The following is a 27327-nucleotide window of genomic DNA, read 5'->3' as shown; positions in this document are numbered from 1 at the left end:
CCAACAGGTCCATCACAGGTACACAGCAAACAGGTCCAACCAAACGTCCAACAGATGTCCAACACAGATACAACCAATAGCTTAATCACAGGTACACACCAACAGGTCTAACACAGGTACACACCAATACAGATACAACCAACAGGTCCATCACAGGTACACGGCAACAGGTCCAACCACAGGTACACGGCAACAGGTCCAACACAGGTACACGGCAACAGGTCCATCACAGGTACACGGCAACAGGTCCAACACAGGTACACGGCAACAGGTCCATCACAGGTACACGGCAACAGGTCCATCACAGGTACACGGCAACAGGTCCATCACAGGTACACGGCAACAGGTCCATCACAGGTACACGGCAACAGGTCCATCACAGGTACACGGCAACAGGTCCAACACAGGTACACGGCAACAGGTCCATCACAGGTACACGGCAACAGGTCCATCACAGGTACACGGCAACAGGTCCAACACAAGTACACACCAACACAGGTACGGCAACAGGTCCAACACAGGTACACGGCAACAGGTCCAACACAGGTACACGGCAACAGGTCCAACACAGGTACACGGCAACAGGTCCAACACAAGTACACACCAACACAGGTACACGGCAACAGGTCCAACACAGGTACACGGCAACAGGTCCAACACAGGTACACACAAACAGGTCCATCACAGGTACGGAACAACAGGTCCATCACAGGTACACGGCAACAGGTCCAACACAAGTACACACCAACACAGGTACACGGCAACAGGTCCAACACAGGTACACGGCAACAGGTCCAACACAGGTACACGGCAACAGGTCCAACACAGGTACACGGCAACAGGTCCAACACAGGTACACGGGAACAACAGGTCCAACACAGGTACACGGCAACAGGTCCAACACAGGTACACGGCAACAGGTCCAACACAGGTACACGGCAACAGGTCCAACACAGGTACACGGCAACAGGTCCAACACAGGTACACGGCAACAGGTCCAACACAGGTACGGAACAACAGGTCCAACACAGGGAGAAGCACCTTCAGGGCCGGTTTACTTACCTAGAACTAAAACCTTAGTACTTGGCTGAGAAAGTATGGAAAAACCTAGTTCTGGACCAAAAGCAGCCAGCTTTTGTGTGCATTTATATGTTGATAGGAACATACATTTTTTGGAAAGTGTGTGAGTATGTGTGTGTGTTGTGTGTGTGTGTGTAAAAATACCAGAGCAGGTGGCTCAATGCTGATCCAGGCAGGTAACATCATGCTGGGGTTGAGGGCCTGCGTCCCCACACGGAAGTAGACCATCCCACTCGTGTCACACGCCCACACGTTCTGACTGCCGCATGACAGGCTGATGAGTCTGGCATGTCCTGAAAAACCGAACACACAGATGACAACGGGGCAGGGTCACACTGTCACCACACGCGGGTCATGCAGCACATCTGGGAGACATGACATCACAGTATGGACATTTGTCATCAATCCTTGTTGCTATTTCATAAATAAAATATCTAAGAGCCTTGAACTCTGGGTGCTGTTCCTGCATGTTATACTGCTGGGACACTTTATTCATTTCTGGAACAACGATCCAACGTGCCACACGTATTAAAGTGAAAAAGTGAAGTGATTGTCATTGTGAAACACTGCAGCACAGCACACGGTGCACACAGTGAGATGTGTCCTCCGTATTTAACCATCACTCTTGGTGAGCAGTGGGCACCATGACAGGGGACAGTACTTTGCTCAGTGGCACCTTGGCAGATCGCTAGGCCACCACTGCCACCACTATTTAATAATTACTATTATTGGCTAGCGGTCTCCACCAGGGATCTTTAAAATAACAACAATTAGAATTGTACATTTTTATAAAGAAATAAAACCCTGATTTCCAGGAGTTCCCAGTGAGATGAACGGTCTGCACGTATTGGAAATCGGTCTGATCGGAGAGCTCTGATCACTATTGGTGGAAAGATGATTGAATTTGATGTAATTCCTGCTGCACCTTACGAAGTCTTATGTAATCTGCAGCCAGGAGGAGGTGTGGACGGGGGGTCACAGTCAGGGACAGGGGCTAAAAAAAGCTTCTGCACCCTCAGCGAGCCTCAACACACACACACAGCACCCAAAAACGGGCAAGGTTACAGCTGCCTGCATCATCACATGCTGCTCTATTTCCAGCTCCATCAGGGTGAGTGTTCACACACACACACACACACACACACACACACACACACACACACACCACACACACACACACACACACACACACACACACACACCCACAGTCCGGTTGCTGTGACCTTGAATAAAGAGACGACTAGAGCGCCAGGATGTTCTTACAAACACTACCAGATACGTGGGTCTGACCACAGAAGGCGTGGACCTGAAGCAACACGCCCACCACAGAGTCTTCAGGACATGCTGTGTCCACGTCGCACTGCTCAGTGTGAGAAGCGTGTGAAGGAACGTGAATGGGAGCAGTGGTGGCCTATCAGCTAAGGAAACGTACTCGTAATCGGAATGTTGCCGGAATGGAATCCCAAACCGCAGAGGTGCCACTGAGGTCCCCTTGATCTCGGTCCCGTCCCCACACGCTGCTCCCCGGGCGCCTGTCATGGTGCCCACTGCTCACCAAGAGTGATGGTTAAATACAGAGGACACGTTTCACTGTGTCACCGTGTGCTGCGCTGAAGTCTCGTAACGCCACTGGAACATGAACAGAACACCTGAGCAGCACTGTGGGCTCCAGCTTGACCACCTCCATCCAGCAACTTCATCACGTATTACATAAGCAGCAGCTGCTGCGAGACAAATTTAAAACCCCCACCGACACCCCCAAACATCATCATCTGGACACACGAGCGCCAAATAACTACCAGCACAAGCGTCTGAAACTACAACAAACTACAAGCACCTTCCAAGACACCTTCACATCACGCCGTGGTGTGGGAGGGACAGTGACCCGGTGGACGCGGAGACACTGTGAGGCAGGACGGCGGTTTGGTGGACCCTCGGGGGACCGTGTGTAAATACGATCATGTGGCCAGCGGGTGCGTCAGCAGCCGCCACCCGACTCCGTCCAGACCGCTGACATTTGACGAAGACATGTCCAGAATGCACCTGCACTCCAAATAGCAACGTGTTTCTACACACGTTCATGTACACAGAACAACACAAACAGAGACGGGGCTGCAAGGTACCAGGTAGAACATGGAACCAGTTCCACAGGTATATGCCAAAGTGCTTAACTGTCATGTGACACCACAGCACATGGTGACATAACCCATCACCCTTACGAGCAATGTGCAGCCATGACAGGCGCCCGTGGGAGCAGCGTGTGGGGACCTTGGTGGATCGGGATTAGAACCCGCTAGGCCAACTGGGGACTCACCGAGCTGACTGAGGTCCAGCAGGGTCCAGTGGATGCCGGTGGGACAGCCCGCGCTGAGCGGGCGGATGTGTACGTCCCCGTACAGGTCCAGCCCCCACAATGCATCACTGCAGGCAGAGAGCTGCACCATCTCAGCCTCTGTTGGAAGCTGCACTGTGGAGGGGCGGAGCTGTGCGTCTCTGTCCCAAATGCAGAACAAATCCTTCCGGCTCTGGCCGAGCCACAGGTAGCTTCCTACAAGACCACACACACACCACACAAACACACACACACACACAAAACACACATTCAATTTACTTACACGTGGATACAACAAACGCTTTATATTTAATAGCTGCATGTGGGCCGGGAGGAAGGTGCACTGCGTCCCACACTACCTTTTTTTGTAGGGGAGGGCAGAGCAGAAAATAAACGCCCATTTAGCAGAAGAGACGGTTCCTCTGGGGACCACGACGTTCAGTACGTCCCTGAAATGACAGAGTAGAGCTGAGGAATCAACATAATTAATTGGGGACATCAGTGTGAGTGTCCCCCAACATTTACATTTACAGAGTTTATCCAGAGCGCCTCATAGTCAGTAGTTACAGGGACAGTCCCCCCCTGGAGACACCCAGGGTTAAGTGTCTTGCTCAGGGACACGATGGTGGTAAGTGGGGTTTGAACCTGGGTCTACAGGCGAGTGTGTTTACCCGCTAGGCTACTACCACTCATTGCTTCTCAGCATCCACTCTGATCTGATCTGCATTAACACCAGCCAACGAGCCGCGCTGTGATTGGTCCAGAGTTAATCATTGTGTCGGGCGGGGATCAGGCTCATACCAATCAGGCTGCCCTTGGCCACGTGGAAGTCGTTGCGTCCGAGGCGATCCACACGCCGCTGGGCTGGCGGTGATGAGGCTGGGCTGTCCCTGGGACTGCTGGGAGAGGAACGCCACGCGCAGACATTCTGCCACGCGCTCCACGGGCACCCGCGTCGCCGTGGGCAACACTCTGAGTGGCGTGTGTATGAGCGTCTGGAACAGGCTTGCCTTGGTCGAAGACCACGTAGTCGGTGATGCTCACCTGTCACGATATGATATGGACACCAGTCCTTCAAGTTGTTTCTGCTTATTTTATACATGATCATTACAAATATTAACATTTTACGTTATAAATTTTAAGGGTGAGAACCATATTGCCGTAAATGAGATTTTGGCAACTTCTCAGGAGAGCAAAGACAAATAAATAGACCCTCTATTGTGTGTTGATTTCATTCTTTATAACACATTTCTGTATGATGACAGAATACATAATGAGCAACATTTTATTTGAAATAATACATTTTAAATTTCTGAATTAGTCACAAGCGCCTGCTTCTGTGGATTCAGTGTAAAGTCATTTGATTTTTTGTTTAATAACTTTATCCATGTCCTTTTGCCAAAAAAGAAGCTGATCAGTAACTTTCATTTGAACGATTCACCTACAGCCGCATGGTTCTCACCCATCAGTAACATGAACTTGACATTTGAGAGATATAGATCAATATCCACAACACAAAGACATTTACATGTTTACCAGACGTCCTTATCCAGAGAGACTTACAGTCAGTAGTTACAGGGACAGTCCCCCCCTGGAGACACTCAGGGTTAAGGGACACAATGGTAGTAAGTGGGGTTTGAACCCGGATCTTCTGGTTCGTAGGCGAGTGTGTTACCCGCTAGGCTACTACCACCCTACACACACACACACACACACACACACACACACACAGGGTGTTGCCATGGGGCGTGTGTCTTCTGACCTGCCACCAGTGCTGATCTTCTCCCTGAGGCTGTTTGGTTGTGACTCCGGTCCTGAACCACAGTCTCCCGCTGGTGTCCAGCGACCACAGGGTGCAGTTCTCGCCCAGGGCGATGCACATGGGCTCCATGCCCTGGATCTCACTGCACCACAGAACCAGACACAGCAAGCGAGCGAGACCTCGCGGGTATTTACATCAGCCGAACGGTGTACATACAAGCTCACACTTGTAAAGTAGCGCGACGCCTGGCTGCTCATCCTCAGCGAGCAGGTAACAGGTCTACAGTCCATTTCAAGTCTGATATTTGCATTTGGAATCTGTTGCTGTCAATATGATATGAATCCACTGAGGTGGCGTATAGAATTCTGAAAATAATCGGAATTGTGTCCATGTCCCAATAATGTAGATCAACTTGAAAAGCAGAAAAAGAGTCCATCATTGTGATAATGCATGCAGGACTCCTGTTCCACCATCCGCTCGACTGTACAAATTCCACAAATTTTATAAATGGACCAGCAAACCCGGAACCAGAACCCAGAAGTGCTTTGACAAACATTTTTATTCTCACGTACTAAAGATCAAAATAAGGCTGACAGGCATTTCATATCTTTCCATGTACAACTATGGTGTAGAAATGTTATTTTGTGTGTGTGGGTGTGAGAATGACCTGATTTTGTCGTTTTTTCCACACCTCTCCCTCGGCGCAGTACGAGCTGAGCCCCTCCCGGTAGAACAGCCCCCTCTGCTCGCTCATCGCCCAGACCACGCCCCCACGGGCACACACCTGCGCCAGGGGACACGGGCACTCCACCCGCACGGCACGCGCACACGGCCGGTTCCACGCTCAGGCCTGCACACACACATCACTCCTTCGTTAGAAACACTACATCAGCCGCAGGACACAGATCAAGTCAATATATTTAAAAAAAAAAATAAAAAAATCTAATTATAATATAAATACATCTAATTATTTTTAGCGGTATTCACTATAAACCCCAGAACCAAGATTCCAACTCCCAAAAAACAAAAAAAAACAAACCTTTTACACAATTTCCGACCTCACACTTCACCGGGACTTTATCAAATAATCACGTCATGGCGTACAATTCCAAAACGTCCTTCACAACATCAGACTGCACAGTGCGACCTTTTCTGCATGTCTGATTATACGATTAAAGACATGACGTGTGACGACTGCGCTACGATGCAAAACAAAAAACGCCACTGAGACGTACTGTATATTAGAAATTAATGTTGTCATAGAAACCGTTCTACGGTTGTGTCAAGTATTTAAGATTGATTCTGTGTTCAGACACGGTCTCCATCGGGGAGTTATTGTGTGTTATTAAAGGTCACGGATGTCACACAGAGTGTCAACGAAGTAACAATGAAGTATATGCAACTTCATTACACGAGACATGATTCAGGGGACGGTACTGGCTGTAATGATGCTGTTTGCAGTAAAGGTGGGATTATGAAAATGTGGGATTTGTGGGAATAACCTGCTTATGTAAAGCCTGAGGTATGATCTCTGCTTTGGCTGCACGCACACTTCCTAAAACGAGCCGGCGAATGTCATGGTCTACGCCTGTTTGGCCCTGCCTGGTGAATGCATACAGCGCCCCCTGCTGGTGGACGACAGGGAACAGACCAATTTAATATAGAAACTAATCAATATTCAATGACTCAAAAACACAACACGGTGCACACGTGTAGCCAGAAAAACCGGGAGGGGAGAAGAGCGCTCACCTGTCTGCAGGTACACGTCTCCGTTGGTGCGGACGATCCAGGCGCTGTCTTCGCTCAGGGCCACGAAGGCCGTCTCGGTCAGGGCTTTGTACCAGTGCCTCTTGCCTTTGATGGTGACTTTGCCGCAGGCGTACGCCGTCATGCTCTTCTGCTCCACCTTCCACAGCAGCGCGCCTGAAACCATCGGCCAGCATCAGCCCCGCCTCACCCTTCTCCCTCATCCAGGGCAACACTCCTCATATCTCCCTCACCTGTGGGGGACAGCGCCACCTGCTGGACGTTCTCCTCGAACCGCTGCCAGCACAGGCCCCCGTTGGGCAGGGGACTGCAGTACAACGTGCCTTTAAAGTCCAGACACCACACATGCCGATCGGTCACCACCAGGCTCAGGATTCCACAGCCAGGGCCGGAGTAGCCCATCCAGCTTTCTGCCATCTGGCAGAAAACAGAAGCCGAGGCGCCATCACGTCACCACTTTTATTTTATAGAAAGACGGGTTTTAGGATGATGTATATATGCTTGGTGATCTTCTAGTTAAAAAGTGACGTTGGCAGACTGATCTGACCACAGCGTTCGGAATGACACACGCGTTTATACTGCGCTTTGTAGCTGCGTTCGATTCCGCCGCTCGCGGATGAACGCTGGTGCTGAACGCCTGTGTGGACGCTCCGAAATACGGTCAGTGTTTACATTTACATTTTACATTTACAGCATGTACCAGACGCCCTTATCCAGAGCGCCTTACAGTCAGTAGTTACAGGGACAGTCCCCCCCTGGAGTGTGGTAGTAGCCTAGTGGCTGTGAACCAGAAGACCCGGGTTCAAGTCCCGCTTACTACCATTGTGTCCCTGAGCAAGACACTTAACCCTAAGTTGTTCCAGGGGGGGGACTGTCCCTGTAACTACTGATTGTAAGTCACTCTGGATAAGGGCGTCTGGTAAATGCTGTAAATGGAGTGTCCTGCTCAGGGACACAATGGTAGTAAGTGGGGTTTGAACCTGGGTCTTCTGGTTCATAGGCGAGTGTGTTACAGCCAGTGTTCAGGTGTGAACGAGGCCTTAACATAATGTGACTAAAACCATTAAAATGTTTTACTGTCTTGAAATGAATTCATAAAAGACGTATGTTAAGTGTTTTTTTTTATAGCTGGCATCTGTATGGAAAGTGAAGAATACCAGAAATTAATATGTTTTTGGATATGGTACAGATCAGATCTCATGATTAAGGATAGAAAATCGATATTTTTTAGCTATCTTTCAGCTAAAAGCTAGATCCCTCACTGATTTTCACCGGATTGTCCTCAGACTAGTCCTACATACGTCTGGAAAGTCACCTGGTCGGACTTGTGCAGTCGTGCCTCCTCCTGCTCCTGGTGCCTGGTCCCCCGAAGTTGCAGCTCCTCGACCGCATCCTTCAGCGTATTCCGGGAAGCGGAGGCGGGCAGCCCGTGACCGTAGATGTCCTCCTCGTCACTAGAGGGCGATGGCGAGGGCTCAGGCGAGGGGGTGTGTAGCCCAGCGGCCGGATGGGCAGGTCCAGCTCCAGGTCTCCCCAGGCGGCTGGAGGTCGGGGGGTCGTCCTCTGCGTGTTCTGGCTCCTGTGACGTCAGCGTGTAGGGGAAGGTGCACTTCAGCAGCAGGTCCACGTCGGGGGTCACGACCTCTGTGGAGTCCGCTTTCGAGCCGTCAGCATCTGCGTTTTCTGACTCGTGATTCATCTGCTGCTCCACTTCATGGGTGCGGGTGAGAGGTTCTAGCTGAAAGGCCTCTGAAGCCTCTAGCGCCAGCTCCGACGGGCCTGTGGAACCGGCAGGGTCACAGGGGTCGGCGGGGAGGGAGTGCGAGTACGCCACCTCATGGTCGGGCGTGCCGCTGCTTTGGAAGTCCGTGAGGTCTGAAGCCGGTTCGCTCATGGGGGTGCTGCTCAGCTCACTGCTGGCCACAAAAACGCTCTCCGACCAGCTGTTACGCTCCGAAACGCGGTTGCCACGGCTACCACTATCTGCGTGGGGGGGAACACACAACAAGAAGGGGTTTAACGAATGTGACCTCATCATACCGGTAACATACCACGGTCGTATTGGACAATCACCAACCCTGCACTGACACCACCTGATGGCTCACTCTACCCTCTCTCTATCACTCCCTCCCAACGTTTCTTCCCCCCTTTTTTCTCTCTCCTAGACTGTTTTTTGTGTGGAGTTTTTCCCCTGTGTGCAGAAGGGTCAAGTGTTGGGGTGTCGACTGTAGGGCCTGTCAAAGTCCATTGAGACGTACTGTATGTAATTATGGGCTATATAAGAAATAAATGTGTGGGCGGAGCCACTAGTCTCACCCTGCCGTCTCCTCCTGCCCTTCTTCTTCACCTTGATGGCTTTGACCACCAACTCCTGCTGCAGGTCCTCGTGGGTCAGGGTGCTGTAGCGGCTGCTGGACAGGTCAGAGGTCGAGACGTCACTGGTGCCCGCCGTGTCCACGGACGTCACCGAACTGCTGCGGCTGAACACCAAGACGTCGCCCTCCTCCATCTTCTCCCCCTCCAGGGGGAACCGCGCGCCGTCTTCCAGCACCTCCTCCACCAACTCCACGTCCTCCACGTCCGGTTCGGACACGATGGCCATGGTCCTGATTGGCTGAGCCGTCTCCACGGCGCCGTTGGGTGGGAGCAGAATGGTGGGGGTGGAGAGAGGGGAGGTGAGGCGTAGAGAGAGGTCCGACACTGACGAGAAAGAGAGAGTAAGTTAGGTGTTTCTCTGCAGATTACTTATTTGTTAATTTTTTTAATAAGTTTGGTTGCTGAGATCCAATAGGGGGCAGTGGTGGCCTAGCGGTTAAGGAAGCGCCCCGTAAACAGAAGGTTGCCGGTTCCAATCCCAAAGTACCACTTAGGTTCACACACACTGCTCCCCGGGCGCCTGTCATGGCTACCCACTGCTCACCAAGGGTGATGGTTAAATACAGAGGACACATTTCACTGTGCGCACCGTGAGCTGTGCTGCAGTGTTTCACAATGACCATCACTTCACTTTACTCGAATTCTCTCATTCTGCACAGCTGCCCCCATAAATGTACGTACAGCTGGAGGAGAGACCCTCGGGGCAGTTGGATATCCGAACAACGTCCCGGTCTCCTTTCAGGATAAAGATCTCGTTTTCCGTGCATGACACGGACACGATGTCCCCGCAGCTCTCCAGCCCACCGACGATGACCTGCCACAAACAAAAACAAACCGCATTCTGCATTATACTGCATTACTGCACATGCAGTGCAACGGGGAAGCATCGGTTTTAACTCATCCTAATTTATCACAATTAGATAGAATCACAGATCAAATCCTGGTCTTGTGGACGGTGGAGACCTCTAGTATGTCCCCACACTCTGGTCCCCGCCGCCTTTACCTGATTGGTGCAGTCCAGCACGTAGACGCTGTACTCGTTCCAGCTGAGCAGCCATCCCTCCTTCAGGAAGCAGGAGACCACGCCCAGCTGCCGGTCGCAGGGCCGGCACCCCCCGGCGGGGCTGGGGCGGGGGAAGAGCTCGAACTGCGGCACCTCCTGGTTGAAGAGCGGTTTCAGCACGTGGGTCTCGCCCACGCGGCCCCTCACGTCCGTACGCCAGAGGCGGAGACCGGGCCGCGCCGCGAACACCAGCAGGTCGCTCTGTTTACACAGAGCCGGCTGGAAGCAGGCGCCAAACCTGCCGTTGCTGCAACGCGGTAAAGTTCATGTTAGAGCCGATCCGAACCGGTGTGTGTATATGTGTGCGTGCAAATGTGTGTGTGTGCAAATGTGTGTATATATGTATATATGTGTGTATATATATATGTGTGTGTGTATGTTTGTATGTATATGTGTGTGTGTGTATATAAGTGTGTGTATATATATGTGTGTATGTTTGTGTATGTATGTATATATGTATGTATGTATGTATATGTGTGTGTATATAAGTGTGTGTGTGTATATATATGTGTGTATGTTTGTGTATGTATGTATATATGTATGTATGTATATGTGTGTGTGTATATAAGTGTGTGTGTGTATATAAGTGTGTGTGTGTATAAGTGTGTGTATATATATATGTGTGTATGTTTGTGTATATAAGTGTGTGTGTGTGTATATAAGTGTGTGTGTGTGTATAAGCGTGTGTGTATATATATGTGTGTATGTTTGTGTATGTATGTATATATGTATGTGTGTATATATGTGTGTGTGTGTGTATATGTGTATTTGTGTATGTATGTATGTATGTATGTATGTATATGTATGTGTGTGTATAAGTGTGTGCGTGTGTGTATAAGCGTGTGTGTATATAAGTGTGTGTGTATAAGCGGGGAGAAGGCGGGGTTAGACATGTCAGACGTGTGCAACTATTTCAACGTGAATGAAGACGACAAAACAAAGGCCAACTGCAAATTGTCAAGCGAAAATGTCCAGAGGCTCAAAAGGTAGCGCATTTAACACAAGTAATTTAACCAAGAACCTAAAATACAAAGAGTTTATCCTGCTTTAAACCAACACACAGACGAGAGAAAATGTCCAGAGATCCACGTGCTGTGGAAATAACACAGGAAATTATCGAATGTCCAGCCACTCTCGGAGGTAGAAAGTGTGGGGTTCCTGCGTCTCCACCACGTTCTTATATAAATAATAAAACAAATAAATTTTCTTAATTCCAACTAGTCCCTTGGTTTTTTTGTTAAATTAAATTATATGATTAAAGCTGTTACCTGTAAATTTAAATCCTGTTTTTATTGAGTACTCTGTATCGCTATCGATAAAAACGGAGCCTGAATCGGCCTGAATTTGAGCCAAGTTGTAATATGTAAATATATATTGCAGTATTGCAGCGACTTCTTCCTCCACTACGCAGTGGCGTGCAGGTTTATTGCTCCTGTTTAACGCGCACTCTGCGTAATTTAACATGGTTTAAGCACGCCTGACTTGGGCGTGGCTGCACAGTCCTGCCTGTAACCGGGCCGAGAGCTGGTCCTCGTCACGTGGAGGTGGGCGGCGTGGACGCTACCTTTTGCGGGGCTTGGTGCCCAGCTGTTGGATCGACTGCTCCTGGGTGTAGAAGAGCAGGGATCTCTGGCAGGAGGACACCAGCAGCACCTTCTGACTGTAGTCCAGCTGTACGATGGCTGATGGTTCTTCCAGTAAGACCACGGGGTTGCACACGCCCTGGAACGCGTTGAAGAGCGTTAGCGCCAGCCCGACACCAACCTGAACCTCCGTTCTCCAGACGCACCTGGTCCAGGTCCACAGCAGAATACACCACTTTTCCTTATCGTCTCCGGAAAACAGCTTCATCCCGTTAGGGCTCCAGGCCAGGGCCGTCACCGAGCTCTTGTGCAGGCCGACCACGTCGAAGCGCCTCAGCTGCCCCGCCCCCAATAAAAAAAATCATTAATCACGTCCACGGCGGATTAATGAGCTGAATATGGGGGTGAAAGGTGAAGTTCTGAGGGTGAAAAGGCAGGGTGACCAGGCAACGGACTATTGTAACTCTCTCCTGGCCGGAGCCTCTGCGGTCACCATAAAACCCCTCCAGATGATCCAAAATATGGCATCTTCATCTTCAACCAGCAGAAACACACCCACATCCCGCCTCCTCTCACCTCTCTCCACCGGCTCCCGGTAGCTGCTCGCATCGAGTTTAAATCCTTGATGGTGCCTACAGGGCTGTACATGGAAGTTCTCCCTCTTACACCAACAGATACACTCCTGCACGCCCTCTCAGATCTACACACGAAACCAGACTAAAAATCCCCTCTTCACGGGGTCAAAAAGTATTTCAGACGTTTGATTCAGAATCAAACACACACATACACACTCACAAAAAAAACCTTGTCTAGCACTTAACAATTCCCAGCATGCTCTATTCCTGACAAGTTCGGCCTTATCAGGACTCTTAGTTTTATAAACTCAAAATCTATAGAAACCGAAAGAGAATTGCTGGTGTTTTCCTCTTGTAAGTCGCTTTGAATAGAAGCATCTGGAGGGTAAAGTAAAGTAAAGTAAAGTAAAGTAAAGTTTTACCTGTTTGTTCCTGCCCGGCAGCTGCGAGACCAGCTGGAAGAGGGACACGCGTCCGGACGCCGTCCCCACCGCCACCAGGTCGTCAAAGCAGCTCAGCAGCTTGACGGCGGTGATGGGCTCCGACTTGCCCTGCGTGGAGCGGAGAGGCAGCGGTCAGGGCGCGGCGGCGGCAGTGGGCGGGGTCGGCCGGCCGCCGCCGCCCGCCTCCTCACCTCCAGGTTGTACTTGTTCATCTGGCCGATCCTCCGGCAGTACAGGTACAGCATGCCGATGCTGCTGCCCACGGCGATGTAGTCGCCGCTGCTGTCCAGCGCCGTCAGGTAGACCAGCGCCGAGCGGAAGCCGCGCTGCACCTTGGCGGGGATGGCGTTGAGCAGGTAGTAGAGCGGGCAGAACTCCCGCAGCGGGAGGGCGGGGTTCTGCGTTGCCATGGCTACTTCACCACACCCTGGGAAGGAAATGCAATGTAATAACTCATCATCTTACCCGCTTACTTTAATTTTTTACTTATGTTCTATTTATCTTTGTTTAAAACCCGAGCTTAAATGTGCATCTGCTGGTTTTGATCCATACGTTGCCACACCGTAGCTGTATAGTGACAATAAAGACATCAATTTATCGATCCATCCATCATTCGCATGCTCCTCATCACAAGAATGCATAACGGACAACATGTAAATATATAATCGAGCTTCCCCGGAGCATCCCTTCTGGGCAACCATGAATTATTGATTTAATTGGGGGAGAAAGTGGCCCTAACGAGGAAATAATCAGTGAAGATCGACCAAGCCCCGCGTCCGTCCGTCATGGCGTTATTCTCAGCCTACAGGAGGACCGTGACGTGGGTGCCGGTCACAGTTCTGCTGCTGCAGGAGGCCTCTGGCGTCTTCATTCACCATCTCCATCCATCTAAAATCTAGAACTAAAATCTACACGGAAGAAGCGCGGACGACCGCTGGAGAAGTTAGCAGCGTCGCCGCTAGCCTCGACGTAACAGCGGCTTACGGTCTCAGGAAATCCTCCGCGACGTTAGCAGCGGCGTCGTGCTGGGAACGCCGTCCGAATCCGCGGCCGACGCCGCCCGCCGCTGCCGCCATGCCGTCAACAACAAACACCGAGACTGGCGGCTCGGCTCGCACTTCCGGGTCATGTCACGTGGGTCGGCGGGGCTCTCCCATTGGTCAACATCCTGCAGCGAGTCCGGGCAGAAGCAACACCGGGGACCCAGTCCTGTTCCAAATATCCAGGAATCTGGAAGAGATGCAGATAATATCATACACCATGCCTCATCTTTTCAGAGAAACTTTAATTTACGCTCATAGTTAATTAACAGAGGAGAGTGTGTGCTAGTCTAACCCTCTGTGGGTACTAACTAGTCCAAATAAAACCCCCCAGGGGATCCCACACTGAAATTCCCTGTTGCACTTTATAGTTGTTGTTAATAACTGTGCATCCAATTGCTGGCAACAAATCCTGAAAAGAGAGGTATTGTGCAATATCGTAAAGCATAAGGCTTGTGACTGTAATTATTAGAAGTGAAGTGTTTGTCACATGTGTTACACAGCAGCACAGCACACAGTGCACACAGTGAAATTTGTCCTCTGCATTTAACCCATCACCCTGAGTGAGCAGTGGGCACCACCCGGGGAGCTGTGTGTGGGGACGGTGCTTTGCTCAGTGGCACCTTGGCAGATCGGGATTCGAACCGGCAACCTTCTGATTACAGGGCCACTTCCTTAACCGCTAGGCCACCACTAGTTTCCTGGTTTAAAATGTATGAAAACCTCAGCAAACTTTTAAAGAAGTAATGCGTATTGACGCTAGGTTTGTGTTTTTAATAAAAATGTTTGCTGGTTGACTATGTCACATGGTTTAAGTGAATCAGGCTGTGATATCCATCATGCAGGGCCACATCTAAGCATTAAAGGGCCATTTCTGCAAATGATAAGAAATATGCTTTGAGCAATTGAGGATGGGTTCCCCTTGCTGAGTCTTATTCTAGTCATATAATTATGAAGGTTTTCTTCGTCTGTGTCACTTTGAGCACAGTACCTCATTTACGTGCACTGCAAAAAGCGAACTCACACATCACCAATTCTGCCTTCTTTGCACTTGCTGCCTGTGCTCCTTACCAAAATGTGGTAAATCCTGCACGTTTCCCGCACGTAGACTGTGGAATCAGGATCACCCCAACATTAGTTTTTACCTTTTTTAACCCTTCTAATAATCACATAGTGGGGCAGTGGGGACCTAGCGGTTAAGGAAGTGGACCCGCAATCAGGAGGTTGCCACTGAGGTCCACTTGATCTCGGTTCCGTCCCCACACACCTGTCATGGTACCCACTGCTCACCAAGGGTGATATACAGAGGACACGTTTCACAGTGTCACTGTGTGCTGTGCTGCAGCGTTTCAAAATGACTTTGCTTTTCACTAATAATATATATATAATTATATATCATACAATGTGCTTAATAAAAAACAATAAATATTTCCATGACATGACATCCTTCGAAGTGACTAAAGGGTAAAGAACATTTAAGACATTTGGCAGACGCCCGTATCCAGAGCGACTTACAACGTGCTTTCATGTTACCATTGATGAAGTAATCAGTTCTAGTTCACTAAAAACCAGGAATACAACGAAAAAGGGGGCATGTCAGTCTTTGACGCTCCACGTATAGAGTCGTTTATTTGATGGTTTATTGGCTGGGTTGAGTGTTTATGCCGGACGTTAGAGCCCAAATGAAGGCGCCAGGGCCGCAGTTTCAGCCACCGCAGCCACCTCCACATATAGAATTGTTTATTTGACGGTTTACGTTACAGCCCCAATGGAGGCGTCAGGGCCACAGTTTTAGCCACCGCAGCCACCTCCACATATAGAATTATTTATTTGACGGTTTATGCCAGACGTTAGAGCCCCAATGGAGGCGTCAGGGCCGCAGTTTTAGCCACCGGAACCATCTACACGTATAAGCTGGCTTATTTGACGGTTTATTGGTCGGGTTGAGTGTTTATGCCGGACGTTAGAACCCCAATGGAGGCGCCAGGGCCGCAGTTTCAGCCACCGGAGCCACCTCCACGTATAAAATGATTTAGTTGACGGTTTATTGGCCGGGTTGAGTGTTTATGCCGGACGTTAGAGCCCCAATGGAGGCGCCAGGGCCGCAGTTTCAGCCACCGGAGCCACCTCCACGTATAAAATGATTTAGTTGACGGTTTATTGGCCGGGTTGAGTGTTTATGCCGGACGTTAGAGCCCCAATGGAGGCGCCAGCGCCGCAGTTTCGCCATTTAAAGAGCCGGAAGCGGAAAGCGCGTCACATGACGCCTCGCTCCGCCGCGGCTCTGGGTAGCATCCTGCTCTCTGTACGGTCACAGTTCCCGATCATGTCCCGGCCTGATCGATATTCGTCCAAGACGAGCCGCCCGCGTAGCCCCGACCGCGCCTGAGGGTCACAGCCGGGTCACGACGCCGAGCTCGTTAGCACGCTTCAGCCGTTTCCCAGCAGTCAAAATGGCGGACAACGACGACGGCGGCGGCAACAAGTCCGGGGCCAGAGCGGCGGAGGCCGCCAGCGGCGACGCGGTGCTGTCGCTCGGCCAGCTGGTGGTCGCCGGGGAGATTTTCCGGGGAGCGGCCTCGGAGCAGCCCGCCGCGGGTCAGTACGAACACGGCGTGGTCGCGTCGTACGTGGAGGCGGCGGAGAGCGCCGTGGGCGCCGCCACCACCATCATCTACGTGCAGCCGGACGGCAGCTTCGTCGAGGGCTCGGGTCTGACCGCGGAGGAGCAGAAGCAGCTGGTGGAGCAGCTGGCTCAGCAGCAGCTCGTCCCGGTGTCGGAGAGCGAGGCGGCCCGCATCTTCGAGCAGAGCCAGGCCGCCAAGCCCCCGGCGGCCCACGGCTGCGCCCTGGCCCCGGTGGAGGTGCAGCAGGTCATCGAGCACGTCAGCAAGTCGCAGCAGCTCCAGCAGCACGCCGCCGTCCCCGTGGTGCACAACGCGTCGCAGCGGCTGCAGAGCGTCGCCAAGCAGGTGGCGCTTCAACAGTCCCAGAACGGGACCCGGGTGGCGCCGCAGAAGGTCGGTGGTCCAAAAGTAGCTAGACATCCAGATCATGACCCAGGAGACATTTACAGCATTTACCAGACGCCCTTATCCAGTAGTTACAGGGACAGTCCCCCCCTGGATACACCCAGGGTTAAGTGTCTTGCTCAGGGACATGATGGTAGTAAGTGGGATTTGAACCTGGGTCTTCTGGTTCATAAGTGAGTGTGTTATCCACTAGGCTACTACCACCCACATAGAAGTCCCAGGTTCGAACCCCACTAACTACCATGGTGTCCTTTAGCAGGACACTGAACCCTGAGCGTCTCCTGGCGGACTGTCCCGGTCACTACTGGCTGTAAGTCTGGACAAGGTCGATAAGGGCATCTGGGATGTAAACGTACTTTGCCTTCTTGCGTGTTAATGAAGAATTTATCAGTAAATGAGGAAAACGTTCTCTTTGCTGGGTAGCTGCTGCTCTGGTGAAGGAATCTGAGCACGAATTTTTAATACACGATACCGAGCTTTGTCCAGAATAAGCTTATATTCCCAGGATATATTGTAATAAATATCTACTGCACGGTGGAGTCATTTTTGGCAACAGTGAAACTATTTAAAGGTTTTTAATCTTCAGAAAAGTTCAGAAACTGTGAATCAAATGAATAATCCTGAAGTCAATTGATATGTAGAGACGTGGTAGAAAAACCGTCCCAACTCTGTAAACTAATGATCAATCCCTTACAAGCAATAAATCTACAAAGTTTTATTTGCTGCTATTTACCAGAGCGAGTAGTTACAGGGACGGTCCCCCCCTGGTGTCCTGCTCAGGGACACTGCTCAGTGGGACTTGAACCTGGGAAGCAGGTGTCCTCCCCACTAGGTCACTACCACCCTGGTGACAGAACCACTCGCATCGTATATGAACGTAGATAAACTGTTTAACCCTTTTGTATGTTGTTGATTTAATCAGTGAAATAATAATTAACAGCAGAAATAATGATGCGTATTTGACCGCTTTGGTTTCCTCCTTGTTCTCCCACAGCCGGTGGAAACCATTCACATCCAGGTCCAGGTTCCGGTCAGCGCCGAGGCCAGCGAGACCCTCTTGCAGTCCAAACCAGTGGTTGTCACTCAAGCTGTGGGTAAAGCCACCACTGGTGTGGCGGTCTCCAGTCCCCAGATCATTCACATCACGCCGTTGCCGGGGCAACAGCAATACTTCCTGCAGAGCCCCGGCGAGCCGCCCATCCAGCTCCTCCTGCAGAGGCCGACCCCTGTGGTCAGCAACGTCATCCCGGTGCTGCAGAAACCAGTCGTCCAGACCCCTGTCAACGGTGCGCAGGTGTCTTCACCTGTCCCTGCACCACCACCGGTGACCACGCCCCCTAGACCTGCCCAGCCCATGGTTACCCCGACAGAGGAGAAGAAGCCAAAGGGAAGAAACCGGTCCAAAAAACCCCAGAAGGTGCAGACACGCTCCGGCAGAGTGTCCCGTCCTCCAAAGCACAAGGTGAAAGACTACAAGTTCATCAAAACTGAGGACCTGGCCGACAGCCACCAGTCAGACTCGGACGATTACTCTGAGATCAGCGTGGACGAGGAAGAGGAGGCCAAGAGGAAGGTCTCTGACGTCAACTTCAACCTCACACCCAAAGCTTTCAAGTGTGAGACCTGCGATAAGTCCTACATTGGCCTGGGGGGTCTGTCCAGACACTACAAACTCAACCCCTCCCACGGGAGCGTCCAGATCTCCACCGCTGCCCCCTGCCCGGCAGCAAAGATCCTGGCGGTCAGCGAGAGGGGCGGAGCCATAAAGAGTGATGCCGTTGCACCGCAGGGTGTCTTAAAGGTCTAGAATGAACTTCATCATAATGCTTTTGGAAAATGTACTTTTCATGTATTGCTATGAAAAAAGAGTAATGCAGATCTGTGAAATGAAACAATAATACAGTTTAGACCATTAGAACTTAGAACTTTTAATAACATTGTAAATAACTGCAGTAAGAAACCGCAATGTTAATTCCTGGACAGGTTCAGCACCGGGGACCTGGCATCCCCAGAGGCCCAGGAAGGCCAGGGCGTCCCCGAATCGCAGGACGTCCACGAAAGCGAGGGCGGCCTGGACGTCCTCCAAAACCCCCAGGAGACGAAAGCTTGGAGCAGCAGGCACTCCGGCGCAGGGCACGACTCCGCGAGGTACGTCGCCTAAAAAATTGGCTTAATGGCGGCAATCCGCGAGGTACGTCGCCTAAAAAAGTGGTTTAGCGGCAGCAGGCCACGACTCCGCGAGGTACGTTGCCAGAAACTGCGGTTTAACGGCAGCAGGCCGCGACTCCGCGAGGTACGTCGGCGGAAAACGCGGTTTTTTTAATGGCGGCAGGCCGCGACTCCGCGAGGTTACATCGCCTAAAAAAGCTTGGTTTTTGTTTAATGGCGGCAGGCCTCGCGGTACAGCGGCAGGCCTCGCGGTACTTCGCGGTACATCGCCCCTAAAAAGCGGTTTAATGGCGGCAGGCCGCGACTCCGCGAGGTACGTCGCCAGAAAACGCGGTTTAACGGCGGCAGGCCGCGACTCCACGAGGTACGTCGCCAGAAGACGCGGTACTACACGAGCGGCAGGCCCCGCGCCCCTCCGCGAGGTACTTTGCCAGAAACTGCGGTTTAACGGCAGCAGGCCGTGACTCCGCGAGGTACGTCGCCAGAAAACGCGGTTTAACGGCGGCAGGCCGCGACTCCGCGAGGTACGTTGCCAGAAACTGCGGTTTAACGGCAGCAGGCCGCGACTCCGCGAGGTACGTCGGCGGAAAACGCGGTTTAATGGCGGCAGGCCGCGACTCCGCGAGGTACGTCGGCGGAAAACGCGGTTTAATGGCGGCAGGCCGCGACTCCGCGAGGTACGTCGCCTAAAAAAGTGGTTTAGCGGCAGCAGGCCGCGACTCTGCGAGGTACGTTGCCAGAAACTGCGGTTTAACGGCAGCAGGCCGCGACTCCGCGAGGTACGTCGGCAGAAAACGCGGTTTAACGGCGGCAGGCCGCGACTCCGCGAGGTACGTTGCCTAAAAAAGTGGTTTAGCGGCAGCAGGCCGCGACTCCGCGAGGTACGTCGGCAGAAAACGAGGTTTAACGGCGGCAGGTCGCGACTCCGCGAGGTACGGCGCCTAAAAAAAGTGGTTTTACGGCGGCAGGCCGCGACTCCGCGAGGTACGTTGCCTAAAAAAGTGGTTTAACGGCGGCAGGCCGCGACTCCGCGAGGTACGTCGCAAGAAACTGCGGTTTAACGGCGGCAGGCCGCGACTCCGCGAGGTACGTTGCCTAAAAAAGTGGTTTAGCGGCAGCAGGCCGCGACTCCGTGAGGTACGTTGCCAGAAACTGCGGTTTAACGGCAGCAGGCCGCGACTCCGCGAGGTACGTCGGCAGAAAACGAGGTTTAACGGCGGCAGGTCGCGACTCCGCGAGGTACGGCGCCTAAAAAAAGCGGTTTACGCGGCGGCAGCCGCGACTCCGCGAGGTACGTTGCCTAAAAATGGTTTAACGCAGCGGCAGCCGACTACCGCGAGGTACGTCGCAAGAAACTGCGGTTTAACGGCGGCAGGCCGCGACTCCGCGAGGTACGTTGCCTAAAAAAGTGGTTTAGCGGCAGCAGGCCGCGACTCCGTGAGGTACGTTGCCAGAAACTGCGGTTTAACGGCAGCAGGCCGCGACTCCGCGAGGTACGTCGGCAGAAAACGAGGTTTAACGGCGGCAGGCCGCGACTCCGCGAGGTACGTTGCCTAAAAAAGTGGTTTAGCGGCAGCAGGCCGCGACTCCGCGAGGTACGTCGGCAGAAAACGAGGTTTAACGGCGGCAGGTCGCGACTCCGCGAGGTACGGCGCCTAAAAAAAGCGGTTTTAGGGCGGCAGGCCGCGACTCCGCGAGGTACGTTGCCTAAAAAAGTGGTTTAACGGCGGCAGGCCGCGACTCCGCGAGGTACGTCGCAAGAAACTGCGGTTTAACGGCGGCAGGCCGCGACTCCGCGAGGTACGTTGCCAAAAAAAGTGGTTTAGCGGCAGCAGGCCGCGACTCCGTGAGGTACGTTGCCAGAAACTGCGGTTTAACGGCAGCAGGCCGCGACTCCGCGAGGTACGTCGGCAGAAAACGCGGTTTAACGGCGGCAGGCCGCGACTCCGCGAGGTACGCCGCCTAAAAAAAGCGGTTTTACGGCGGCAGGCCGCGACTCCGCGAGGTACGTCGCAAGAAACTGCGGTTTAACGGCGGCAGGCCGCGACTCCGCGAGGTACGTTGCCTAAAAAAGTGGTTTAGCGGCAGCAGGCCGCGACTCCGCGAGGTACGTCGGCAGAAAACGAGGTTTAACGGCGGCAGGCCGCGACTCCGCGAGGTACGGCGCCTAAAAAAAGCGGTTTTACGGCGGCAGGCCGCGACTCCGCGAGGTACGTTGCCTAAAAAAGTGGTTTAACGGCGGCAGGCCGCGACTCCGCGAGGTACGTCACCTTAAAACGCGGTTTAATGACGGCAGGCAGCGACTCCGCACGGTACGTCGCCTTAAAACGCGGTTTAATGACGGCAGGCCGCGACTCTGCGAGGTACGGCGCCTAAAAAAAGCGGTTTTACGGCGGCAGGCCGTGACTCCGCGAGGTTCATCAGCTAAAAACGCTGCGACATACGTCGCCTGGACAGCACCGCAGTATCTCCAGAGAAAATATGGACACCGCAACATATCAGGATATTTTATAACCCCCCCCTACACCAGGCTCTGGGTTTTTCTTTGGGACTTGATAAATGCTGATGATGTAAACGGACCTCGTCCTGCAGGTGGTGCAGCACTGTGACAACGAGGACTTGGTGGATGTGGTTCTGCCACGACTAGCCAGAGTCACGACGTTATGGGACTTTGTCCTGTTGAAGGTAACGTATGTTTGGATGTGTGGCAGTTCGGATGTTGTTCTAGGACGTGTTACCGTAACGCTGTGCTTTGTGTGTGGAGGTGGAGCGAGGGCGCCATCAGAAGGCCCAGTTCTCGGAGGTTTACCAGGAGTTCGAGCAGCTGCACGCCCAGGTGAAGAAGATGGCCCAGGAGCACACGAGCAGCACCCAGGGCCTCCACACATCTCTGGAAGTTCACAACATGGAGGTTCGAGATCAGGAGCTCGTGGGGATGACCGTGATAAGACAACGCTTGAGGTATTTAACCATTTCTGTCGCTTGGCAGGTGTTGAAGTCGCTCGGCATCATGGAGCACCCTGCCGTGGTAAAAACACCCATCAGCCAATCACAGCAGGCCGTCACCAGCGCTGCCCAGGACGCTGCAGCCACCAAGAGGCTGGTGGAGGTGAAGAATTACTTGGAATGAGTGGTGGCGCTGCTGAGGTGCGTGTGAGGTTGATTTGTTCATTTATCGTATGATTGTGTTGCAGAACACGAAAATGTTGCCTCCAGCAAAGAGGTTCAAAATGGAGAACTGCTCTGGAGAAACGAATGGATACCAGATCAACCACAACAGCAGCCAGAAGAAAGACGTGGCTCCTAAAATGGGTACTGGTCACCACGCCTCCCAAAATGACTACTTACCGTGTTATTATTCTGTAAAAATAATTTAATAAGCAGCACATTTTTGTTATTAATATTATGAATACAATTTTTTGGGCTCTTTCATGTCTCAGAGGAAGCAGCTGCCCAGACCGGAGGTGGTGAGAAGACGTCTGTGGAGGTGCCACCCCAGAAGCCCCTGGTGTCGTTGTCCCCTCTGGAGGCCCCGGCAGGAGAGGGAACCCAGGCCACCGAGTCTGATGCCACTGATCGCGGTGAATCCGGGGCTGAGATCTCGGAGGTGTCCCAGGATGAAGGGACCACGGTGGACGTGGCTGAGCAGATGCAGGAACTAGAACAGGCTCTGATATCTGACCTGGAGCCGGCATTCAGCAGTGACACTCACCAGATCCAGCAGGAGACGGCGGCCAGGAACGACGGTGGCGCAGCAGACCAGCAGGATGGAGGTCGGGTGGAGACCTCAGAGGTGAAGCTGGAGCACACCTACGTCCAGACTGAAGGTGGTGGACTCCGGCTGGCCTCTGAGGGCATTGTCACGGTGAACGAACCTGGTGGTACCGGCACCATAAACATCCAGGCCCCTCAGGGCGTGGCCCTGGAGACGGTCCTGCTGGCCGTTGATACAGGCGGAGCCAAAAGCGAGGGTGTGGTCACGTCTGGGACTCAATCCTGAGCTGTGATTTTCTCTCTCTCACACACACACACACACACACACACTTACTGGAGATTAATCACACGGCAGCACTTAACCCCCCTGGCCTGGACCTGATCAGGAACGGATTGGTGGTTCTGACTGGGAAGGGGCGGAGTCGCTGGATTGAAATGCAGACAGGCTTGTCCAATCAGGGAAGGACCTTTTTTTCCTGTTATGACGTCCTCACAGGTCACCAGTAGGACGGCAGTCCCAACGCTGACGTGTCTCAACATCTGAGGACCATTTTGCCTATTTTCCTCTACTGGAGCCTTCCCACCTGGAAGGGGAAAAGGGGCGGGGCCTACATACAGGCCGTTTCTGCATTTCGATTTCCCATCTCCGTCCTGAACTGTGTGTGTGTGTGTGTGCGTGCGCTCCTGGTGCTTAGCATCTGTTCATCCAGTGTTTCTCCCCTCTCTAGTAAATGTAAATACGTCTTACAGCATTCAGGCTAATCTCAGTGGTTTTCCTTTATTCAGACCTGTAGCTTTTTGTTAAATGAGCTGTTTGTGTCCATGTTTATATGTAGATAAATGTCCCTGTTTGAAGGCAGTTTAAAAAAAGAGAGAAGTTGTTGCACTATTTTATTACTTTTTTATATAATATTTGGCCATGAATGTGTTTTTTCAGGCATAAAATGTTTAAAACACGAAGGGGAACTTCATATGTGGACAATTAAAAGAAAAAAAAAATCAGTCGCGAGTCAATTTGGGATTCATTTGTGTTTTTACATTTTATATGCAGAATACATCCAGCAGGGAATACAATCCGATAAAATAATAACCAGCATGAAGTCCCAGGTTCATACCCCACTTACTACATGGTGTCCCTGAGTGTCCCCAGGGGGACTGTCCCTGTCACCGAGTGTAAACGTGAAAGTTGAACCCTTCTGTTCGGTTTTAATGGGACGTCTCCTCACAGCGGCCGGTGTCCGGTCTCCAGCAGCAGGCCCTCCAGCAGCAGGCGGTCGCCGTCGCCGGTGTAGGGCTGGTGGAGCCAGGAGGAGAGGTAGACCATGGCCAGCTGGGGGTCGGACGTGTGGGCCACTTCCTGCAGGATCAGCCGCTTCAGAGACAGTTCCTGTCTGTACGACTCGCACAGCCGAGAAGAAACTGCAGCTGGGAGGGAGCGAGGCGCGCATTAATACCAAGTGACGTCACAGCACACGGTGAAATGTGTCGGAATTCGATCCCTCAAACTTCTGATTACGGGGCCGCTTCCTTCACCGCTAGGCCACCACTACGACCTGTTTACTGTAATTCAATTTCACATCACACTTAATCAGGCTGCTATTAAGTAGTTAATTATATTCCACTTGTTCAGCAGCTGGTCATGTGACATGGTGAACGTATATAGTGTAGAAACGCCCTTTTCATGACGTGGTGACACGACGCGTATAAAGAAAGAGGCTCTGAGCTGCAGTACAATATTCCATCTGTACACGTGAAATTCACGTTTTAAATCAGGATTATTGCTGCCGCAGCGGACTCGTGTCCCCCGTCCCCCTGTGACTTCCCGGTGATGGTTATATCCAGAGGACATGTCTCACTGTGTCCTGTTCTGGCTCTATCACTGTCTCGCGTGTTTGTATTATTCCGGGCCGGTCCGTATGAACGGGCCTGAGATGTGAACGCTCCTCGTACCGAAGTGTGGGGTGGACCAGGTATGGAAGAGCGGCGTCGGTCTCCCTTCGTCCCCAAACTGGAACGTCTCCAGCGCACAGATGCCCTGGTCAGAGGAGGCCATCTTCTCCATCTTGGACAAAACGCGCGTCTGAAGGAGGAGTGGACAGGCAGGAATTAGAAATAACGGTGGCGTGAAGAAGCTGGAGATCCAACTCACCATCTTCTCCACGACGTCCTGCAGCTTGACACACTCCTCCTCCAGCTCTCTGCTGCTGGGGTTCAGGCCCTGGACTGGTGGGGCGTCAGCGGCACCTCCAGACGACGCCAGAAGACTCGCCTCCTTCCCCGATCTGTGGTCAGAGAGGAAGGTCAGCAGAACACCACCACTCACCATGACACCATGATACTGCTCTCCTCACTCTTTCTGCAGGGTGAAGTTGACTATGTTTGTGGCGTAGGTGGAGCCGGCGTCATTCAGCCGGTCCCATTTCAGAGCCAGGTTGTGCCAGTCGGCCGCGTTGTCCTTCAGCTTTCTGCCACTTCCGGTTACATGACCTCTCCTGACCTCGGGCGCCTTACCTGGAGCCACACGACACGTCCCTCATTACAGTATATTCACTCCAAAACACGCTCATTTCTAATATCTGAACAGAAAATAAAATGAAACTAGAGTTTTATATTTAAAACACGGTTAATATCAGTTCATCTTACCTTCCATATCAGCAGTCGGGGGGCATTTTACACGCTGCGTTCTTCTACTTCGGTCATTATCCGTGCGGCCCGACCTCGGAATCCGATCATTGTCGCCCCCTGTAGGACTGGAGGAGTTAACGGCCTTCTAAAAATTTTTTAAAAATCCATATAAATATATTTGTCCACAGAAACATATAAGCCCATTTACATTTTGTACACACAAAAAAGAAGACGTCACCTCATTTACTTCACAGAAATCAAAATTCATTTGGTAAACAGTGTTTACTGGATCAGTTAAAGTAATAAAAGACGAGTGTTCTCATCCACACGGAGATGCAGAGAACATCCAGAACGCTGTTTTCTCATTTATCAATTTATTTTAAATCACAACTACAACGTTGAAAAAGAAAAGCAGAAAAAAGGGTTCATTTTGTGTTGAATGTCAATTTAATGCTGTTCTATTTCGTAAAACACCTGTTAAATTCTTCATTTTTTCTACTCCTCCTTGAACCATTCCTTCAAAGATAAAACACAGTATACTCATTGTGCGCCTTACACACAGTTACCACGGTTAGGAGTTTATTTCTGTAACGTGTCTGTTTCACTTCTTATGAGAAACATGGACGTTTTGCATACTGACTGCTTGACGGCACAAACAGGTTAAAACGATTTCTCTCGGTTCCTGTAAATATTCAAATGATGAACAGTCACACGCTGAGTTCTTCCTACGTCGGCCATCTCTACAGCATGTTGGAATGAATAATGTCTCTCTGCTTATCTCCAACCATCAGCTTTATCATTATCACCATTTTACAGCAACTTGAGGTCTGTTAAGGCCAATTTGCTTGCTTCCTCCCTGTTGTCTTCTTATTTTTCTGCTCTCCTGACAGCATATACATCCATAACATATATAACAAGTGGATTTCTGAGCTTCTAGATAACTAGGCAAGTTCCAGGCACCCACTCTCGTCCATCCCGGGTCCACCCGGGACCACCCGGGACTTCAGGTCCGACACCGAGCGGCTTCACAGGAAAACTGGGCTCGTGGTTCACCAGCAGCTTCATACCGAGCACAACTCTTACTCCTCTCTAGTCTAGGCCTAGAGCTCAACCGGCATGCCCGAATACAGCTGTGAAGTGGAGTACCAACTACGATTTCCCCATCACATCTCAATTCCTCACTCATCCTCATTCTCCATCACCTTCAACGCGGCTCTTATGTTTTTCACCGGTTGATTCTCCATCATTCATCCATTCATGAGCTCAGGTTCATCTGTAATTGCCTCATTGGTAAATGTGTGTTTCACGTCCGATTCGGTCCCTACTGCCCATTAAACTGCTTCAGTTACCCCAATCCTTAAGAAACCCGGATTGGCTTGTCCCCCCGTCTCCAGGGACAGATCTGTCTCTCCAGTCTACCTTTTTAAACTAAGCTGACGGAATACGTGCTTGCTGCACAACTCTGTGTCCTTCTTGGACACAATGCGCCATACAAGCCTTTTACGCTGGTATCCTTCCACGGCGCAGCTCTCGCCATCTCCGCTTTATACCGTACAGTACAGAGACAGACGAGACAATTAACACGTAAAAATATTAACTTTAAATTAGAGTAAAACAAGATACAGTCAAGATCCGCGTAGTATTAAAACTTACAGTATCATTTACACTGAGTGTGCATGGGTCTACGTCAGCTTTTCAATATGAAACACGCTGTCTATTACATAAGTAAGAGGTTCTGTTATATATAACCTGCGGTCCACTACAAC

General features: G+C 51.5%; 2 protein-coding genes and 1 pseudogene across 2 annotated transcripts; 1 reads left to right on the top strand and 2 right to left on the bottom strand.

The window, feature by feature from the left end:
- Positions 1-1092: 1092 nt before the first annotated feature.
- Positions 1093-14105, bottom strand: LOC114791607 (tectonin beta-propeller repeat-containing protein 2-like; annotated as a pseudogene).
- A 2168-nt stretch (positions 14106-16273) lies between these two features.
- Positions 16274-23938, top strand: LOC114802573 (zinc finger protein 839-like). Its single transcript, XM_029001605.1, has 8 exons — positions 16274-17041; positions 18048-18854; positions 19037-19201; positions 21815-21907; positions 21987-22133; positions 22212-22331; positions 22417-22534; positions 22663-23938. The coding sequence occupies exons 1-8, from the start codon at positions 16475-16477 to the stop codon at positions 23220-23222; spliced, it is 2577 nt and encodes an 858-aa protein (XP_028857438.1). The 5' UTR covers positions 16274-16474; the 3' UTR covers positions 23223-23938.
- Positions 23939-23950: 12 nt separating this feature from the next.
- LOC114802581 (cyclin-dependent kinase 2-interacting protein-like) lies at positions 23951-25652 on the bottom strand. Its single transcript, XM_029001619.1, has 5 exons — positions 25580-25652; positions 25288-25447; positions 25086-25218; positions 24887-25016; positions 23951-24361 (listed from the first exon to the last, which is right to left on the bottom strand). Exons 1-5 carry the CDS (start codon positions 25584-25586, stop codon positions 24159-24161), a joined length of 633 nt encoding a protein of 210 aa, XP_028857452.1. The 5' UTR covers positions 25587-25652; the 3' UTR covers positions 23951-24158.
- Between the last annotated feature and the right edge of the window lie 1675 nt (positions 25653-27327).

Source organism: Denticeps clupeoides, chromosome 1 (assembly GCF_900700375.1).
Source record: "Denticeps clupeoides chromosome 1, fDenClu1.1, whole genome shotgun sequence".
Classification (NCBI taxonomy): Eukaryota; Metazoa; Chordata; class Actinopteri; order Clupeiformes; family Denticipitidae; genus Denticeps; species Denticeps clupeoides.
Note: the sequence above shows the minus strand (reverse complement) of the source record. Positions and strands in the feature narration are given on the sequence as shown.

What these genes read in the sequence shown, in the direction of transcription:
- LOC114802581 (XM_029001619.1), bottom strand. An exon ending in AGGACGTCGTGGAGAAGATG is followed by an intron (nt 25,017 to 25,085) that starts GTGAGTTGGATC and finishes CTCCTCCTTCAG; the next exon opens with ACGCGCGTTTTGTCCAAGAT. An exon ending in CTGGTCCACCCCACACTTCG is followed by an intron (nt 24,362 to 24,886) that starts GTACGAGGAGCG and finishes GCTCCCTCCCAG; the next exon opens with CTGCAGTTTCTTCTCGGCTG.
- LOC114802573 (XM_029001605.1), top strand. Translation starts at nt 16,475, where the DNA reads ATGGCGGACAACGACGACGGCGGCGGCAACAAGTCCGGGGCCAGAGCG. An exon ending in CCCGGGTGGCGCCGCAGAAG is followed by an intron (nt 17,042 to 18,047) that starts GTCGGTGGTCCA and finishes GTTCTCCCACAG; the next exon opens with CCGGTGGAAACCATTCACAT. An exon ending in AGACGTGGCTCCTAAAATGG is followed by an intron (nt 22,535 to 22,662) that starts GTACTGGTCACC and finishes TTCATGTCTCAG; the next exon opens with AGGAAGCAGCTGCCCAGACC.